Raw genomic sequence first — 20,369 nt, 5'->3', positions numbered from 1 at the left:
TGTTGAAAAGCTATCTCTGCATATGTGTACAATGTGTGGAATTGACAATTCCAGGGAGGGCACCCAGGTACATGCAAAAGTGGAGTGCCTGTCTTTTCTGCTCGCTTTATATATATATCACTCGGAGTCTAGCAGATCTGTGAAAGAAATCAGCATTTAATTATCAATTGTATTCCCATCTTCAGGATACAATGCAAATGATAATAATTAAACACTGATTACTGCACTGACTTGCAAGACTCCGAGTATATATATATATATATATATATAAAACAAGAGGTAGGAACCAGCGCCTACAGTGATTCAAAGTTCTCCAAATGCGGATAGTGATATAATATGCGTACCGGAAACCTACGGATTTTCAGCTCATAAAGGTGCCTTTAGAAGTTAGAGTCGTCCTGGTTACTCGGTCATCCAAGTTCTCCAATATTCCAAATACAGCAGCCAGAATATGGAAAACAAATTGATGAACAGTGATAGTGTAGTATTTCCACTGCGTGGAGTGATAGTGCTCATGTGTAGTGATATAGATGCTATTTAGAAAGCATGCATCAAATGGTGCAAAACAACACCCAGTGTTGCTGGTGTAAAAAGTAGTGCCTTTGACCCAGAGAATGATACAATATATAATAATACCCTCAGTGGTCAAATTGTTCACATGTAGTAGGTTCTCTATGTAGATCTTCTCTTGGGTTGCTGGGAATGCCTTAAAAATAGAGCTCCCAACAGATGGGAATAATGCCCATAGTGTAGTATTTTTATAAAAAAAAATATTTTTAATAACACAGACATACAGTACAATGAGGATATAAGGTGGACCCGTACAATTATAAAAATATAAAAAGCTTATCTGCTTATCCTTAGGTCTCAGCTGTCCAAAGGGGGCAGTACAAGGTATTAACTCTGCAGGGTGCCCAAACTTTTGCAGACGCCATTTTTTGTTTTCTGTTCTTTTTAAAGTGTAAATGATGGAAATAAAATCAAACTTTTTTTGACATGTTATAAGAATGTCTAATCTGTAATTTGATGCCTTTTGGAGATTTTTCCATGTTTCCTTGGCTTCTTTTTGCACATTTAAATGAATTTTTGCCTGGGGTGCCCAAACTTTCGATCCCCACTGTATAAATAATCCAAGGAAGGCAGCAACACTGCGGGATTTGTTGTGCTGAAAAAATTGTATTAAAAGTTACACAAGCATGGTGTAACGTGTAATACAATTTTTTCATCACAACAAATCCCGAAGTGCCGCTGCCTTCCGTGGATTATATATATACAACTTTGTGGAGGGCACCTGGTAACATAATTTATTAGGGAGGGCCAAATATTCATTCTTGATATATATAGATATATACACACACACACACACACACACACACACACACACACACACACACACACACACACACACTATATCCTTCCAAAGTAGCGGCACTCCAACCATATAATAAGGCTTTCTGGTAATCAGTTTATAGTCAATGTTTCAAGAACATGATGAAAATGCCAAAACATTAGTGCACTGAAACGTTGACTAGAAGCTGACCACCAGAAAGTCTTGTTACAGTGTATACTTGGAGTGCTACTATTGGGAAAGTTACTGTGTTATGGAGGGGGTGGGGGGAGAATACACAGACTGCACACAGTCACACTACACAACACACACATACTATACATACATTCACAAATATATATAGTGCACACATACCTGGGGATACAGAGGGGAGACACTGCTAGCTAACTGGGACTTGTGAGGACATAAGAGAGCTGCTGCTGTTGCTGTGCATACACCGCAGCTACCACTCTCTGCTCGCTGGCTTGACTACCAAGAGTTTCCTGCAGAGGAAGCTGTGTTCGCGATCACAAATCGCGTCTTTTCCCCAGTCTTCGGGTGACGGGTCAGGGGAAGGAAGCGGTGGGACGAGCGCTAAGGCAGAAGGGGGAGGCGGTACAGGACACAGACATGCGGCTCCACTACAGCCCCCACCCGGCAGATCCGACCCAGGGTGAGCATGGAGCAGGTGTCTCACATTCCTCCCGGTCAGCGCAACACACATCATCCTGGCTGTCACTCACTATTTCATACTGCTCAGCGTTGCCGCCCCTCAAGTGACGCCGCCCATAGGCAGCTGCCTAAAGCTGCCAAGTGGTGGCGCCGGCCCTGACTGTAACGCTGGTAGCACAGTGAATGTTCCACTGAGTGATACACTGTAACGCAGATAGCACAGTGATTGTTCCACTGAGTGATACACTGTAACGCTGGTAGCACAGTGAATGTTCCACTAGGTGATACACTGTAAACGCTGGTAGCACAGTGATTGTTCCACTGACTGACACTCTGCAAACGCTGGTAGCACAAGGAATGTTCCACTGAGTGATACTCTGCAAACGCTGGTAGCACAGTGATTGTTCCACTGACTGACACTCTGCAAACGCTGGTAGCACAAGGAATGTTCCACTGAGTGATACTCTGCAAACACTGGTAGCACAGTGATTGTTCCACTGAGTGATACTCTGCAAACGCTGGAAGCACAAGGAATGTTCCACTGAGTGATACTCTGTAAACGCTGGTACATAGGAGACGTTCAGCTAGAGAACTCACTGAACGCTGCTAGCACTGGTGATCATAGAAGAGACGATACTCAGGCGCCGGAGCTCTGCACGGCGTCTTCCTTTGAACTTCCCGCTCTCTCACAATTGGCGGTAGGGGCCGATGATGTCACTCGCCCACCACGCTCCCGTGAACGCCAGGCGCAATGGCGGCGCCCACACCCCGGGAACCCGCCGGAGGCAGCGCCAGCAAGACGCAACAACAGGTGCCCACCGGGGGCGGCGGCCGCCAAGAGACCCAGCGCATCCGGAGCTGTAAGCGCGGCAGCCGCAGCGCCGCGAGTGTGACAATGAATTACCAAGTGCTCGGGAAGGGACTTTACCGAAAATTACGTCCACAAAATAAAAGAGGCACCTAATACAGTGTATTCCAGTGGGGACAAAATAATATTGTGTTAAGGAGAGGATGTACTGTACACACTGATGGGGATGAGGAATCAAATGCTTATGATGCATCTTGCCTATGTAGAGACACATTGTGCACTGCCCATTGTCAGCTTGTTTTGTGGGGGCCCAAACAAACCAATAATTTCAGACACAAGTGACAGTCTCTGAAATGATTGATTTGCTAAACTGCATGTCCTGTTTAATTTATACAACATTAAGGTGGTTGGGAGGGCCCAAGGACAATTCCATTTTTGCATTATGTGCTGTTCGGAGCATTACTGTTTTTTTGCGTAGTATATTATCCTGTCTACCGCCCACTGCTGTCGCTTATATTAGCCATCCAGCTACCTCGGTTCAACCTTTTGGACTAATCTGGATGAAAATTATATTGTGAGCTGTGAGGTGGTTAAAATTGACTGGAAATAGTAGAAATTAATGTCATTTATGCTAATAATACTGTAGGAACGAAAACAGGCCACATTCTGTTATTTTAGCTATTTTTGTGATTTAAAAAAAAAATCCAGATCCAAAACCGAAACCCACAAGGGGAAAACCAATCAAGATCCAAAACACGAAGGAGATACAGATCCAAAATTAAAACTCAAGATTTGAGCCAGTGCACATCCCTAGTTATGGTATGAGACAGTGTGCCAATTACAGCAGTTACAGTGCTTTGTATAATTCTATAATATAATGTAATTTTTTACATTTACTTTTTTTTGTGTGTTGATATACTTTCAAATGACTACTTACCAGTACATGTTGGCAGCTCAGGCTCCCACTGACTATTTATGTTACATTTTACAATGTCAGATCCATTCAACACGTAGCCTGGAAAACAAGCAAATTTCACAGCGGAACTCCAAACGTACGTGTGTAAATATCCATATAACTTCCTTGCATGGGGTACAGATGGATTTGGACACTTAATGGCTGTAAAGAACAAACACATACATATCAATAAACATGAGAAAATGCATAGTTTTATGTAACCAATATTAAAAGTTGTGTTCTGTAGAGGCTTGTGTTATTCTATTTTCATATATTTATTTTACAATTAAGAAACACACTAGGACAGTAATTCAATTACCTGCAGTAAGTAACTTTGTGATAATTGAACCCCCCGGGACTATCCAATTAGCCCTAAAGTGTTGCACTTATTGCGTATATCTTTTCTGAGCAGACCCCCCAAAAAATGTGCAATAAATGACTTGTTCACGGGGCCATGGCACGCGTTAACACATAGGTTTAGGAATTTATCATGGATCTTATGTGTTAACACCCGTAAACAGACCATTTTTCAGAAGAAAAAATGGGGTTTACTTGAATTGCCTGAAGCTATCAGGCAAAATTCAGGATAAAACCTTATTTGTTCTCCCCAAAAAGTAATGGGGCTAATTGAATTCCTGCCTGGAACTATTATTACTATCAGGGCCGGCTCCAGGCCTACTAGTTCTCTGAGCAAGAACATGTAAAAGCGCCCCCCCCCCAACCCCTATGCGCGCGGTCCAGGAAAAGTGGGTGTGGCCTCATAACTTCATATTATTAGACTATAAATAAATATATTTTCACACCCCCTCTATGCACACAATTATCAGCCTTACACATATCAGCCACTGTAGTGTTCCTTACACACAATGGGGGTCATTCCGAGTTGTTCGCTCGCTAGCTGCTTTTAGTAGCATTGCAAAAGCTAGGCCGCCGCCCTCTGGGAGTGTATCTTAGCTTAGCAGAATAGCGAACAAAATATTAGCAGAACTGCTAATAAATAATTCTTTGCAGTTTCTGAGTAGCTCCAGACCTACTCACAGATTGCGATCAGCTCAGTCCGTTTAGTTCCTGGTTTGACGTCACAAACACGCCCTGCGTTCGGCCAGGCACTCCCCCGTTTCTCCAGACACTCACACGTTTTTCCCTGACACGCCTGCGTTTTTTTAGCACACTCCCAGAAAATGCTCAGTTACCACCCAGAAACGCCCCTTTCCTGTCAATCATTCACCGATCAGCAGTGCGACTGAAAAGCGCCGCAGGATCCGCAGCAAATCTACTAAGTTTTTAGTTAAATAACTAAGCGCATGCGCCCTGTGTGCCTTGCGCATGCGCATTTTGCAACAAATCGCAGCATAGCGGAAATCGGCAACGAGCGAACAACTCGGAATGACCCCCAATGTCTCCAGTATAGTGTCAGATACACATAATGTCTCCAGTATAGGCCCTCATTCCGAGTTGTTCGCTCGCTAGCTGCTTTTAGCAGCATTGCACACGCTAGGCCGCCGCCCTCTGGGAGTGTATCTTAGCTTAGCAGAATAGCGAACGAAAGGTTAGCAGAACTGCTAATAAATAATTCTTTGCAGTAGCTCCAGACCTACTCACAGATTGCGATCAGCTCAGTCCGTTTAGGTCACAAACACGCCCTGCGTTTGGCCAGCCACTCCCCCGTTTCTCCAGACACTCACGCATTTTTCCCTGACGCGCCTGCATTTTTTAGCACACTCCCGGAAAACGCTCAGTTACCACCCAGAAACGCCCCTTTCCACTGCTGATCATTCACCGATCAGCAGTGCGACTGAAAAGCGCCGCAGGATCCACAGCAAATCTACTAAGTTTTTAGTTAAATAACTAAGTGCATGCGCCCTGTGTGCCTTGCGCATGCGCATTTTGCAACAAATCGCAGCATAGCAAAAATTGGCAAAGAGCGAACAACTCGGAATGACCCCCATAGTGCCTGATACACATAATGTGCAGTGCCAGATAGACATGATATGCCCCCCAGCAGTGCCAGCTACACATGACATGCCCCGCAGCCGTGCCAGCTACACATTACATGCCCCCCAGCAGTGCCAGCTACACACAATATGCCCCCCCCCCAGCAGTGCCACCTACACATGATAGTGTTCACTTTTTAGGGCAGGGTGCTGATCACAGGGAGGGTACATTTTTAAGTTAGGAGGGCAAAGTGATGTACATACTGTAATGCTTGGTGCTCATCTACCTACATGGCAAAGCATGGACTGTGCGCGGCGAAGGCGCGCAGCAAAAATTTAGGGGGCGTTGCTTCGTGGGGAAGGTGCGTGGCCACATAATAGTGGCAATTCGCATTACACCACACAGTAGTGCAGTTAATACACATTGCACCAGGTAGAACCTCCTATACACTTTGCGCCAGGCAGAGCACGTTAGACACTTTGCGCCAGGCACAGCACGTTAGACACTTTGCGCCAGGCACAGCACGTTAGACACTTTGCCTAGCCACAGACGCCTAGCGGGAACACTACATGATATGCTCCCCAGCCGTGCCAGCTACACATGACATGCCCCCCAGCAGTGCCAGCAACACATGGCATATCCCCCGGTAGTGCCAGATACATAAATGGACACACAGTGCCAGATATGTCCCCACAGTTCCAAATACATAAATGCCCCTACAGTGCCAGATACAGAAATGCCCCCACAATGCCAGATATGTCCCCACAGTTCCAGATACATAAATGCCCCTACAGTGCCAGATACATAAATGCCCCTACAGTGCCAGATACATAAATGCCCCCACAGTACCAGAAATGCCCCCACAATGCCAGATAAATAAAGGCCCCTACAGTGCGATACATAAATGCCCCCACAGTGCCAGTTACATAAATGCCCCCACAGTGCTAGATACATAAATGCCCCCACAGTGCCAGATACATAAATGCCCCCACAGTGCCAGATATGCCCCCACAGTGCCAGATAAATAAATGCCCCCACAGTGCCAGATACATAAATGCCCCCACAGTGCTAGATATGCCCCCACAGGGCCAGATACATAAATGCCCCCACAGTGCCAGATACATAAATGCCCCCACAGTGCCAGATACATAAATGCCCCCACAGTGCTAGATACATAAATGCCCCCACAGTGCCAGATACATAAATGCCCCCACAGTGCCAGATACATAAATGCCCCCACAGTGCCAGATAAATGCCCCCACAGTGCCAGATAGATAAATGCCCCCACAGTGCCAGATAAATAAATGCCCCCACAGTGCCAGATACATAAATGCCCCCACAGTGTCAGATACATAAATGCCCCCACAGTGCCAGATAAATGCCCCCACAGTGCCAGATAAATGCCCTCACAGTGCATATATGCCCCCACAGTGCAGATATGACCCCACAGTGCAGATATGACACCACACAGTGCCATGCCCCCACAGTGCAGATATGACCCCACAAAGTGCCATCCATAAATGCCCCCACAATACCTGCGTAAGTATTCGTAGGAGGTGTGCAAAACTAACTGTTCGTGGTATAGCACGGCAGCCATGGCTAACGGTATTGACCGTATTTGTATCCACGGAAAAGTAAGGGGGTTCGGCAGCGTACAGTCTCGTGTCGACCTCTAGTGAAGGGGTCAGGGTTGGACACAGTTCGCCTATATATACATATATGACGTCACCACTGGGAACTGTGGTACGGTGCTTTAATATGGAGTTGCTTCCTGAGGCACTTTGGATCAGGGGCGTCCCCCTGGTTCCCTGTGAGTCCCTTGTAGTGTCAGACCCACCCCCTTTTTGATGGGGCACAATATTATGAGCCAGTAGTGTGAGGATTGTGGATGAGATGGACTAGGTACCTGTCACGTGAGGTTGCAGGGATCCGGATTCCTCTCACTGGTCCTGGCAGCACTGATCGCGTTCCTCTTCTCCGCTCACTGCAGCGGCTCTGCAGCGTGACACTGCTCTCTCTGCCCCCCCCCTCCTGGGAGACCACCGGGGAGTTCACTGGGTGCTGCGGCGGTGATGGACTGCTACTGCGTGTCAGGTGTTCCCCGGACAGACCCCCGGGCGCAGGCACTGATTCACCTGCTACCCGGCTGGTGGCCCTCTCTCCGCTGGCACCTCTCACTCCTGTGAGACGGCGGTGACGGGAGGCTTAACGCTGGCGCGGTCCTCTGCTCCCCTGCTGTCGCTGTGTCGGGCAGCTTCTCCCCCACGTGCGGCTCTCTGCAGGAGCCCTCCTCTCAGCCGCGCTCCGTCCTCTCTCCCTCTCTCGGCGCATCCCCCAATCAGCCGCACTTTTTCCTTTTATTTCTCCCGGTCAGCTCCTCCTCCTCCTTCCGCGCCAACTTCTCCTCCAATCCACTGGGCATCAGGGGTTCCCGCTCTCTCCCTCCTGGCTGGGAATTGCTGGGTCCTAGTCCTCCCCGTCTCAACTCCCTCCATGGGCTGTTGCTAGGCAACCGGAGAGGGGATTCTTTAACACTGTCAGCGCCTGATCTCCTTGGGCTGCGCTGGCTGCAGTTAAGGCCATGATGGGATTAGTAGTGGTATCCCAAACGTGGGTACCACACTGTCTGCGGGTGCGGGTCTGGGTGCCGGCGGGCGGACGGGCGGCCTCCAAAGCGGTTGTGTGCACTATGCGCGCTGCACGGCGCTGGCATCTGATGTTAGACACCGGTGCCGCTCAGCGCACACTGACACACAAGAGTTCAAGGCCGGGTAATGCTGCACAGGGCCGGCTCCAGGCTCGAATATGGCGGCGCCAGTGCGCGGTGCCCATTAAGGGTGGCGCCCTGCTCGGCCGCTCTATTCGAACATGCCTGGAGCCGGCCCTGATTACTATGCCAGATAAAGACTAGTTAAGCTCAGTGTGCCAGCAGCGTTTTACCTGTAAACTGTCAGTTGCTGCACCTTTAGGCCAGTTAGTGTATACTGGTAGTGTGGTTGTATGATTTCACAGCCCAGCATCACAACCCCCCCCCCCCCCCCCCCCCCAGGGCCATGTTAATATATAGGCACACTGAGCAGCTCCCCAGGGACCCACAATTCTAGAGACTACTTTCACCAAGCGTGTGCCTCCAGAGCTTCTTGATTGACAGGTAGAGAATGCTGCCCAGCTGCTCTCATGTGAATTACAATTAGTGCTCCAGGCAACATTCTGTACCTGCCTCCCAGCCTGCAGCCAGACAGTAAATGTCTGTCAGCATGCTGATTGGTGGATGTCTGGAGCAATCCACCAATCTTAGTGCTGACAGCTATTCACTAATGGAACCATATTGAAAGATTGTTTGGGGCCACAGGAGGGGTAAGTTCTGATTTGTTTTTTCATTTAATCTCGTGGGTAGGTAGGGACCCCAGTGCTTTGCTTTGTCCAGGGCCTACAACACTGTTAAGAGGGCGCAGACTGAGGATAGCGCTCATCTTACTGTGTTTGCAAAATATAACTTTTTTTGTTTTGTTATACAGTATCAGCAGCGGCTCCTATCTCAATGGAGGAAGGGGGCTGCCACTGGTCGTGCTGTTGGGTCCCTCCTCCCTGGTCCCCGCTGCTGGGTCTTTCCTCCATGGTCCCCGGCTGGGTCCAGGCATATGTACAATGTAGTTCATAGATGCCGGGACCGGCGCATGCACAGTAGTGGTGATGGTACTGTGCATGCGCAAACCCCAAGCTTCTATGGACTGCATCAGCTTCAACCAGCTCTCTGCTAATTGCAGCCCGGTGTAGCAGTCCCGGAGGGAGGAAACACCTCCCAATAGGAATAGTACCAATGTGGTATGAAGAGATGGCACAGTTATGGGCGCTAGTTTTCTAGAATATATACATCATGTATAAGAAAGAGAAAAAAGAAAATCAATACGTTCCTTTGATGTTGATTCTTGATTTCTGGCCTGTACTGCTAAGGTAACTGATCATCCAAAACTTTTTTATGGTCCGGGTTCCATAGATTGTTTTTTTGCTTTTTCCGATGCCTTGGCAGTCTTGCTAATACAAACATCCTTTTTTATTGTGTTTTTATTTATTCACATATTTTTTCTGTATATATTGTTCCCCAACTATGGGGCACTTTTTATATGCTTGTACAAAATATTTATTTTATTTATATCTATATCTATCTATCTATCTATCTATCTATCTATCTATCTATCTATCTATCTATCTATCTATCTATACACACACACCTTCTTTGGACTGATATTATTCCCCAAATATCCATCTTTTTGAGTTGTCTGATATATAACATGGATGTTTGAAGAGAAGTGGTTCCTCTTTTTTGAAAGAAAATCAAAGAAACCCAGATAGGATTTGAGAATTTATTTTTCTTGTGAGTGTGGTATGCAGAATCTATACAAATCGTATGTCACACAAAAAAGATACCTTTATGTGTTGATTTCCTCTACACTATGGGGGTCATTCCGATTTTTGCTATGCTGCGATTTGCTGCTAATTGCGCATGCGCTTAGTTTTCAGTCGCTCTGCTGATCGGTGAGTGATTGACAGGAAAGGGGCGTTTCTGGGTGGTAACTGAGCGTTTTCCGTAAGTGTGCTAAAAAACGCAGGCGGGTCAGGGAAAAACGCGTGAGTGTCTGGAGAAACGGGGGAGTGGCTAGCCGAACGCAGGGCGTGTTTGTGACGTCAAACCAGGAACTAAACGGACTGAGCTGATGGCAATCTGTGAGTAGGTCTGGAGCTACTCAGAAACTGCAAATAATTATTTATTAGCAGTTCTGCTAATCTTTCATTCGCTATTCTGCTAAGCTAAGATACACTCCCAGAGGGCGGCAGCCTAGCGTGTGCAATGCTGCTAAAAGCAGCTAGTGAGCGAACAACTCGGAATGACCCCCTATATGTGAGTTATGGTACGCAACTAAAATCTACATATCCTTGGGTGGAGGGTCAGTCACTACCCACAAAGAAACTGCTACATATACAGATCTTGATTTTTCACTGTGAGTGGGGTACGCTTACCTAAACACTCCAACATTCTGTTTACATACTGGTCCTAATTTTAAAATAACGACACTACACATTGGATTTTATTTTTATCTTCTATACATGGTACACATATGCTGTGAAAATTCCGGAGAGAGAACATATCCTACAGAGGTGTACTAAAAGAAACCCAGATAGGAGTAGAAAGTCCGCTATTTCAGTGAGCGTGGTACGCAAAATCACAGCTAAATCAACATTTCAAAAGATACCTTGATGTGCATTGTCTTTCCACTGTTTGATGTGAGTTATGGTACGTCACTGACGTGAAAATTATTTGGTGAAGGGTTCATCACTTTGTAAAAAGAAACCTTTATGTACACAGAACCACTCTTTTGATTGTGGGTGGGGTATGCTTGATTGTCTAGAAAAATAAGATTTTACTTACCGGTAATCTATTTCTCGTAGTTCGTAGAGGATGCTGGGGACTCTGTAAGGACCATGGGGAGAGACGGGCTCCGCAGGAGACATGGGCACTTTAAGAAAGAATTTAGTTCCTGGTGTGCACTGGCTCCTCCCTCTCTGCCCCTCCTCCAGACCTCAGTTAGAGAACTGTGCCCAGAGGAGATGGACAGTACGAGGAAAGGATTTTTGTTAATCCAAGGGCAAGATTCAAACCAGCCACACCAATCACACCGTATAACTTGTGATAACAATCCAGTAAACAGTATGACAATAACATAGCATCAGTTCACGCCCGATGCAACAATAACGTAACCCTTATTGAAGCAATAACTATATACAAGTATTGCAGAAGAAGTCCGCACTTGGGACGGGCGCCCAGCATCCTCTATGGACTACGAGAAATAGATTTACCGGTAAGTAAAATCTTATTTTCTGTAACGTCCTAGAGGATGCTGGGGACTCTGTAAGGACCATGGGGATTATATCAAAGCTCCCAAACGGGCGGGAGAGTGCGGATGACTCTGCAGCACCGATTGAGCAAACATGAGGTCCTCCTCAGCCAGGGTATCAAACTTATAGAATTTTGCAAAGGTGTTTGTACCCGACCAAGTAGCATCTCGACACAGCTGTAGTTCCGAGACCCCTCGGGCAGCCCCCCAAGAAGAGCCCACTTTCCTAGTGGAATGGGCCTTGATCGATTTAGGTAACGGCAATCCTGCCGTAGAATGCGCCTGCTGAATCGTGTTACAGATCCAGCGAGCAAGAGTCTGCTTTGAAGCAGGGCCGCCAAGCTTGTTGGCTGCATACAGAAGAAACAGTGCTTCTGTTTTTCGGACTCTAGCCATCCTGGCTACATAAATTTTCAAAGCCCTGACCACATCAAGGGACTTGGAATCCTCTAAGTCCCGTGTAGCCACAGGCACCACAATAGGTTGGTTCATATGAAAGGATGAAACCACTTTTGGCAGGAACTGAGGACGTGTCCGCAATTCCGCTCTATCCATATGTAAAACCAGATAGGGGCTTTTATATGATAAAGCCGCTAATTCCGACACTCGCCTAGCCGAAGCCAGGGCTAATAACATGACCACCTTCCAAGTGAGATATTGCAACTCCACCGTTTTCAGTGGTTCAAACCAGTGTGACTTTTGGAAGCCCAAGACCACATTAAGGTCCCAAGGTGCCACCGGAGGCACAAACGGAGGCTGAATATGCAGTACTCCCCTAACAAAAGTCTGAACTTCTGGGAGAGAAGCCAATTCTTTTTGAAAGAAAATGGATAGGGCCGAAATCTGGACCTTAATGGAGCCTAATTTAAGGCCCAAATCCACTCCAGTTTGTAGGAAGTGAAGGAAACGGCCCAGATGGAATTCTTCCATAGGAGCATTCCTGGCCTCACACCAAGAAACATATCTTCGCCATATACGGTGATAATGTTTTGCTGTTACTTCCTTCCTAGCCTTTATCAGCGTGAACAAGCCTATACATTGGTGAAACGGGACGTTTGGTTAGTGGGATCCAGTGGGACTGCGCAGCCCACCCCCACACAAGGGACACATCGGTTTAGTAAGCGCCCACTTGGGCCATATGATTTAATTTACTCTGTTATCTTTCCCAAACCTTTTTTTGTATTATTACAATTATCTCCTGTATTTAATGCTCAAACATCTGTAATAATAGGAAATACCTATTATCTCCTTGGGTAGCAAAGATAAAAACACTGATTTCATCAGTTATTAATGCTACCTGAAAAACTTGGTTGACAAATAATTTGCTCATAACTGTTATGCATTAACTATATAATGATAGCTTTTCCTCATCATGGACTTTGAACTATGAATTTTCTCTGATATAATCTTTCAATTGTAATATATATACTAATTCTATTAGTTAAAACATGTATTTGTGAAGCATATAACAAACCTGTTCGATAAAGAATCTGTGATCTGATGGGAACAAGCCTTGACAGGATTATATAAATAGCTTTACCTATAAGTATCTAACCAATTTTTTTCATGCTCTAACAGTATTTAACTGTTAAAAAATTGTTTCCTGCTTTTAACTGGCTGATTCATCATTGGAAACATAACAGCATGGGTTTCAAACTGTATTTATAATATAGAGATTGGAGCTTCAGTGACAATACCAGTCAAAAAAGCATCATCTTTTCTACTCACATATTAAACTATATTCTGTATATTTTCAATGCTCTCTCATCCACTAATCTGGACAGCAGAAGCACTTAGGTAGTCATACTCTCTCATTCAGCAGATTACGGCCATACTCCACAGAATACGCCTGATCTCGTCCGATCTTGGAAGCAAATCTGTGGCAGGCCTGGTCAGTAATTGTATGGGGGACCAACAGTGAACACCAGGTGCAGTAAACAACCCAGCTGAACAGCAGAAGTAAGACACCCCTTCTCCTTTGATTCTATCTCTCTTTTTTCTATCTGCTTTGAATTTAAATATTTTACTCTGTGATTGTGTAATATGCTATCTATATACACATATTGCTGACTATGTTACATTGTTATCTTTAAAAATTCATACTCATATTAAATCAGTCACCCCGTATTTTCAGCTATTTGCCTGTCGCAAAAAGTCTAATTATACAACAATTATAAAAACAAATGCCTTTTGGTAACATCACTGCCCAAACATAGAGCAGTTGATGATTAAGGACCTATATAGGCAACATTTTTTACTCGCTAGATGATATTCTTTCCATCCTTTGAGCATTTATAATACGGAGAAGCTAAACCGAGTCACTAATCCCGCTGGGATTAAAAATATAACCTGTTTTACATTATAGACAGGTATTTCCCAGTTCGACGCATTAACAATAAATTATTTTCACCAAGGCATTCCACGTATATATTCTTATAAGAGTAGCATGATGAACATGCACTAATATTGATATCTATGTTTTATGTACACATTAGAGTCACTATATTTTACTAGGCTCATTAAAAGTTAAGTTTTAGTGTCTAATTTGTAATTAAGAGTGCCCCAACAAAGAGTCTTTCTTCTCTTTTGTTTTGCTGCCTAAACCCACTGACTCTGGGAGCACCACCGACGCGTAATTAGCTTTGTACACCCTGTGTACATTTTTAGCCACAAGTCGGTCTCAGACTTAGATCTATTTTTGGTCAGTGTCTGATACAATAACCTGTTGCGGAACTACCTTTAGTAGATAAAAGTGAAGGAAACGGCCCAGATGGAATTCTTCCATAGGAGCATTCCTGGCCTCACACCAAGAAACATATCTTCGCCATATACGGTGATAATGTTTTGCTGTTACTTCCTTCCTAGCCTTTATCAGCGTAGGGATAACCTCAACCGGAATACCTTTTTCCGCTAGGATCCGGCGTTCAACCGCCATGCCGTCAAACGCAGCCGCGGTAAGTCTTGTAACAGACAGGGTCCCTGTTGCAACAGGTCCTGCCTTAGAGGAAGAGGCCACGGATCTTCCGTGAGCATTTCCTGCAGATCTGGATACCAGGTCCGTCATGGCCAATCCGGAACAACGAGGATTGTTCTCACTCCTTTTCTTCTTACTATTCTCAACACCTTGGGTATGAGAGGAAGAGGAGGAAATACATAGACGGACCGGAACACCCACGGTGTCACGAGGGCGTCTACCGCTACTGCCTGAGGGTCTCTGGACCTGGCGCAATACCTCTGTAGCTTTTTGTTGAGGCGGGACGCCATCATGTCTATCTGTGGCAGTTCCCACCGACTCACAATCTGTGCGAAGACTTCTGGATGAAGTCCCCACTCTCACGGGTGTAGGTCATGTCTGCTGAGGAAGTCTGCTTCCCAGTTGTCCACTCCCGGAATGAACACTGCTGACAGTGCGCTTACATGATTCTCCGCCCAGCGAAGAATCCTGGTGGCTTCCGCCATTGCCGCTCTGCTCCTTGTGCCGCCTTGGCGGTTTACATGAGCCACTGCGGTGATGTTTGTCTGACTGGATCAGAACTGGTTGGTCGCGAAGTAAGGCCTCCGCTTGACGTAGGGCGTTGTATATGGCCCTTAGTTCCAGGATGTTGATGTGCAGACAAGTCTCTTGACTTGACCAAAGACCCTGGAAATTTCTTCCCTGTGTGACTGCTCCCCAACCTCGGAGGCTTGCGTCCGTGGTCACCACGATCCAATCCTGAATGCCGAATCTGCGGCCCTCGAGAAGGTGAGCACTCTGCAGCCACCACAGGAGTGACACCCTGGCCCTGGGGGACAGGGTGATCAACCGATGCATCTGTAGATGTGATCCGGACCACTTGTCCAACAAATCCCATTGGAAAGTCCTCGCATGGAACCTGCCAAAGGGAATGGCCTCGTATGAGGCCACCATCTTTCCCAGGACTCGAGTGCAATGATGCACGGACACCTGTCTTGATTTCAAAAGGTTCCTGACCAGAGTCATAAGTTCCTGGGCTTTTTCTATCGGAAGATAAACCCTTTTCTGGGTCGTGTCCAGAATCATGCCCAAGAAATGCAGACGAGTCGTAGGAACAAACTGCGACTTTGGGATATTGAGAATCCAGCCGTGTTGTTGTAACAACAGAGATACGCTGTTCAGCAACTGCTCTCTTGATCTCGCTTTTATGAGGAGATCGTCCAAGTATGGGATAATTGTGACACCCTGCTTGCGCAGGAGCACCATTATTTCCGCCATTACCTTGGTGAAAATCCTCGGAGCCATTGAGAGACCAAACGGCAACGTCTGAAATTGGTAATGACAGTCCTGTACCGCAAATCTTAGGTACGCCTGATGAGGTGGATAAATGGGGACATGAAGGTACGCATCCTTTATGTCCAGTGACACCATAAAATCCCCCCCTTCCAGGCAGGCGATGACCGCTCTTAGCGATTCCATCTTGAACTTGAACCTCTTTAAGTATAGGTTCAGAGATTTTAAATTCAATATGGGTCTTGTCACACCCCGCGGGCAGCGGCGGCCGCGCTTGCCTCTGCGGGTGTCCTGGATGGCCTGGCGTCTCTCCCCTCCGGCGGCCTCGGGGGTCCGGCGTCGGGCCGGCGGGTCTCTCCGGCGGCTCCCGGAGCGAGGGCGCCGCCATGCTGCTCTAGATTAGGTAGGCGGAGCGGGGCTGACGTCATCTGCCCGCTCCGCCAATCAGACTAAGGCGGGAGGTTCAAAGCCAGACGCCGAGCAGGGAGCCGGCGCCTGTGTATCATCATTCTGCTTGTCAGAAGCAGTGATCTCCAGAGCTCCCTTGTTCCTGTTTCCGCTGTGCTTTCCAGTATTCCATTGTCTCCAGTGTCTCCAGTGTCTCCAGTGTCCCCAGTGTCTCCAGTGTCTCAGTGTTTCCTCACGCCTCCAAGCGCCCGAGCGCCATCACGCACCTCCGTGCCTCCAAGCGCCCGAGCGCCATCACGCACCTCCGTGCCTCCAAGCGCCCGAGCGCCATCACGCACCTCCGTGCCTCCAAGCGCCCGAGCGCCATCACGCACCTCCGTGCCTCCAAGGCGCCCGAGCGCCATCAAGCACCTCCGTGCCTCAAAGCGCCCGAGCGCCATCACGCACCTCCGTGCCTCCAAGCGCCCGAGCGCCATCACGCACCTCCGTGCCTCCAAGCGCCCGAGCGCCATCACGCACCTCCGTGCCTCCAAGCGCCCGAGCGCCATCAAGCACCTCCGTGCCACCAAGGCGCCCAAGCGCCATCAAGCACCTCCGTGCCTCCAAGCGCCCGAGCGCCATCTCGCACCTTCGTGCCTCCAAGCGCCCGAGCGCCATCACGCACCTCCGTGCCACCAAGGCGCCTGAGCGCCATCAGCACCTCAGTGCCTCGGCACCTCAGTACCTCAGTGCCTCAGAACCTCAGCACTCCGGTGCCTCAGCACCACAGAACCTCAGCACCTCGGTGCCTCCGCACCTTAGTACCCCAGAACCTCAGCACCTCAGTACCTCGGTGTCTCAGCACCTCAGTGCCTTCAGTACCTCAATAATACCAGCACCTCTGTACCTCAGCACTTAGCACTTTTACTAGTCTTGTTTTTCAGGAGACCTTCATCATTCCTCCGTGCTTCCTGCTTACCGTCTTCATCCTGTATGAAGAAGACCTACATCCGGCCATCTCTATTGCGACCCAGTAGCGGTTCCTCTTCCCAGTCACCGGAAGAAGCCCCGAGTCCACAACACCCTTCGACCAGGTCAGTGATAGTATACACAGGCCTCATGGACCCGGGGAATCGGAACCCAGAAGCAAGTGCCATCCAAGATCTGGTTTCCCGTGTTCAGAGTCAGGAAGCGGCGCAAAACCAGGTGATGCGGTATCTCCAAGAACTATCCGGCAGGTTGGATCAAATTCAGGTTTCCCTGGCTTCAGTAGTTCCAGTTCCAGCTCCAGTACCCACTCCGGTAGTCGTTCCTGTTAATGCTCACGCAGTGTCCGGTACCAGGTCACGCCTTCAGCTTCCCACTCCCTCTCGATACAACGGCAACCCGAAGAATTGCCGTGGTTTTCTTAACCAGTGCGAGGTGCAGTTTGAACTCCTCGCACACAATTTTCCCACGGATCGATCCAAAGTAGCATACATTATTTCCTTGCTTGAGGGTTCAGCGTTGGAATGGGTGTCTCCTTTATGGGAGCGATCTGATCCTTTGGTTTCCAACTACACTAATTTCATCTCATCTTTCCGCAGGATCTTTGATGAGCCTGGCAGAACGGCCGCTGCCTCTTCAGATCTTCTCAGAGTTCGACAAGGCTCTCGTTCAGTGGGTCAGTATGTGATTCATTTTCAGACCATAGCTTCCGAATTGCGCTGGGATAATGATGCCTTACGGGCCGCTTTCTGGAACGGGCTGTCCGACCGTCTTAAAGACGAATTGATTACAAGAGATTTGCCAGATTCTTTGGAACAGTTGATCTCGCTCTGTGTGAAAGTGGATCTCCGCATGCAGGAACGAGTTGGCGAACGTTCTCGGTCTGATCGGTGCAGATTCCGGGCTCCTCCGTCTAAACCATCGGTTACGACAGCTCCAGACGAACCCATGCAGATTAATCGGTCTCGACTGTCTCCAGAGGAGCGACAGCGTCGGCGTGAGAACAAACTTTGCCTCTACTGTGGAGCCGCGGATCACTTCCTCAAGTCTTGCAAAGCTCGCCCGGGAAACGGGCAATCCTAGCCTGTTCCGGGGAAGTCAAGCTGGGTGTGGTTTCTCAATCTTCTCCAGAAGTGGACTGTTTACTCTCAGTATCTTTGTCTACTAAAACAAGAGTCAAGACCGTTATGGCTCTTTTGGATTCAGGTGCTGCGGGGAATTTTATTTCTCTTTCCTGCGCCCAGAGTTTGGGTTTGAAATTACAGTTCGTCGAGCGACCTATTACTATTACAGCCATTAACGGGGTTCAAATTCCTAACGCCTTGATTACGAGTCAGTCTGAGTCAATTCAGCTACAAGTGGGAGCTTTACATCATGAACAACTGAAGTTTCTAGTTATTTAGGAAATGTCTCATGATCTCGTTTTGGGTCTTCCCTGGCTCAGGCTACACAACCCTCATGTCGACTGGGGGTCGACACAAATAATTTCTTGGAGTCCTTTCTGCCGATTGAATTGTCTTAATCCTGTCGTTCCACTCCGTGCATCGGCCAAGTTGGACGTGGAGTTAGTTCCTGAGGCTTATCGAGAGTTTTTGGATGTCTTCTCGGAACAGGCGGCTGATAAATTACCTCCGCATAGGGCTTGGGACTGTCCCATTGAGCTCATTCCTGGGAAAATACCGCCCCGAGGTCGCACTTATCCTTTGTCGGTTCCAGAGACACAAGCTATGTCTGAGTACATCAAGTCGAATTTGCAGAAGGGCTTCATCCGTCCCTCCACTTCTCCAGCGGGAGCTGGCTTCTTCTTTGTAAAGAAAAAAGATGGAGGGCTGAGACCATGCATTGACTATCGTGGTTTAAATGAAGTCACCATTAAAAACAAGTATCCTCTGCCGCTCATCACAGAGCTTTTCGATAGAGTGCGTGGAGCTCGAGTATTTACTAAGCTTGACTTAAGAGGAGCATACAACTTGATACGTATTCGTCAAGGAGATGAGTGGAAGACGGCTTTTAATACGAGAGACGGGCATTATGAGTACCTGGTAATGCCATTTGGCCTCAGCAACGCCCCCGCTGTCTTTCAAGGATTCATTAATGAAGTCTTTCGGGATATGTTGTATCTGAATGTAGTAGTCTATTTGGATGACATTTTGATTTTTTCAAAGAATCTTTCTGAGCACCGACTACAGGTTAAGGAAGTACTCCTTCGGTTGCGCAAGAATCATCTTTATGGCAAGATCTCCAAGTGCACCTTTGAGGTTCCTTCTATTTCATTTTTGGGCTACATTATTTCTGGAACTGAATTGCGTATGGATCCGGAGAAACTTTCGGCCATCCGGGATTGGACTCAACCTCTTTCCTTAAAAGTAGTGCAACGATTTCTAGGATTCGCAAATTATTATCGGAAATTTATAAGAGGTTTCTCTACCATCGTGGCACCTATTACGGCTCTGACTAAAAAAGGGGCTGACCCAAGCAATTGGCCTTCTGAAGCAGTAGCAGCGTTCAAACAGTTGAAGACCGCCTTTATATCTGCTCCCGTACTTCAGCAGCCAGATTTCCTAAAACCATTCTTTTTGGAGGTTGATGCTTCCACGGTAGGCATAGGTGCTGTACTCTCGCAGTACGCCTCAGATGGGAAGTTGCATCCGTGTGGGTTTCATTCTCGCAAGTTCTCCCCTGCTGAACTAAATTACACCATCGGAGACAAAGAGCTACTGGCAATTAAATCTGCGTTGGAAGAATGGAGGTATCTTCTGGAGGGTGCTAAACACTTAATTACAATTTTTACGGACCACAAGAATTTACTGTATCTAAAGACGGCCCAATGTTTGAACCCCCGTCAGGCAAGATGGGCGCTCTTCTTTACCAGATTTTCCTTTATCATCAAGTATCGGGCTGGAACTCTAAATACCAAGGCGGATGCCCTATCCCGTTCAGTGATGGCTTCCGATGAGGAGAATACAATGGGGAAGGCATTAATCCTCAGTCCCATCTCTATTTCTGCAGCTCCCACTAGGTTGGGTCCTCCTCCTGGAAGAATGTCGGTACCAGTTAAATTTCGACCGAAACTGTTGCAGTGGGCACACACTTCTAAGTTTTCTGGTCATCCGGGAGTTCAGAAAATGTGGGAATTTCTGCGAAGATCATACTGGTGG

At 47.4% G+C, this 20,369-nt stretch overlaps 1 protein-coding gene and 1 pseudogene across 7 annotated transcripts in view; one reads left to right on the top strand and one right to left on the bottom strand.

Moving 5' to 3' along the window:
- LOC135045518 (complement receptor type 1-like) overlaps positions 1-20,369 on the bottom strand; it is a 537,897-nt gene that overhangs the window by 190,110 nt on the left and 327,418 nt on the right. For all 7 annotated transcript variants that reach the window (XM_063955306.1, XM_063955305.1, XM_063955309.1 and 4 more), the window contains one exon: positions 3,745-3,924. In XM_063955306.1, coding sequence (XP_063811376.1) covers positions 3,745-3,924 — 180 coding nt within the window. The remainder of the gene's footprint in view (positions 1-3,744; positions 3,925-20,369) is intronic.
- Positions 13,413-13,531, top strand: LOC135052637 (5S ribosomal RNA; annotated as a pseudogene).

Source organism: Pseudophryne corroboree, chromosome 2 (assembly GCF_028390025.1).
Source record: "Pseudophryne corroboree isolate aPseCor3 chromosome 2, aPseCor3.hap2, whole genome shotgun sequence".
Classification (NCBI taxonomy): Eukaryota; Metazoa; Chordata; class Amphibia; order Anura; family Myobatrachidae; genus Pseudophryne; species Pseudophryne corroboree.
Note: the sequence above shows the minus strand (reverse complement) of the source record. Positions and strands in the feature narration are given on the sequence as shown.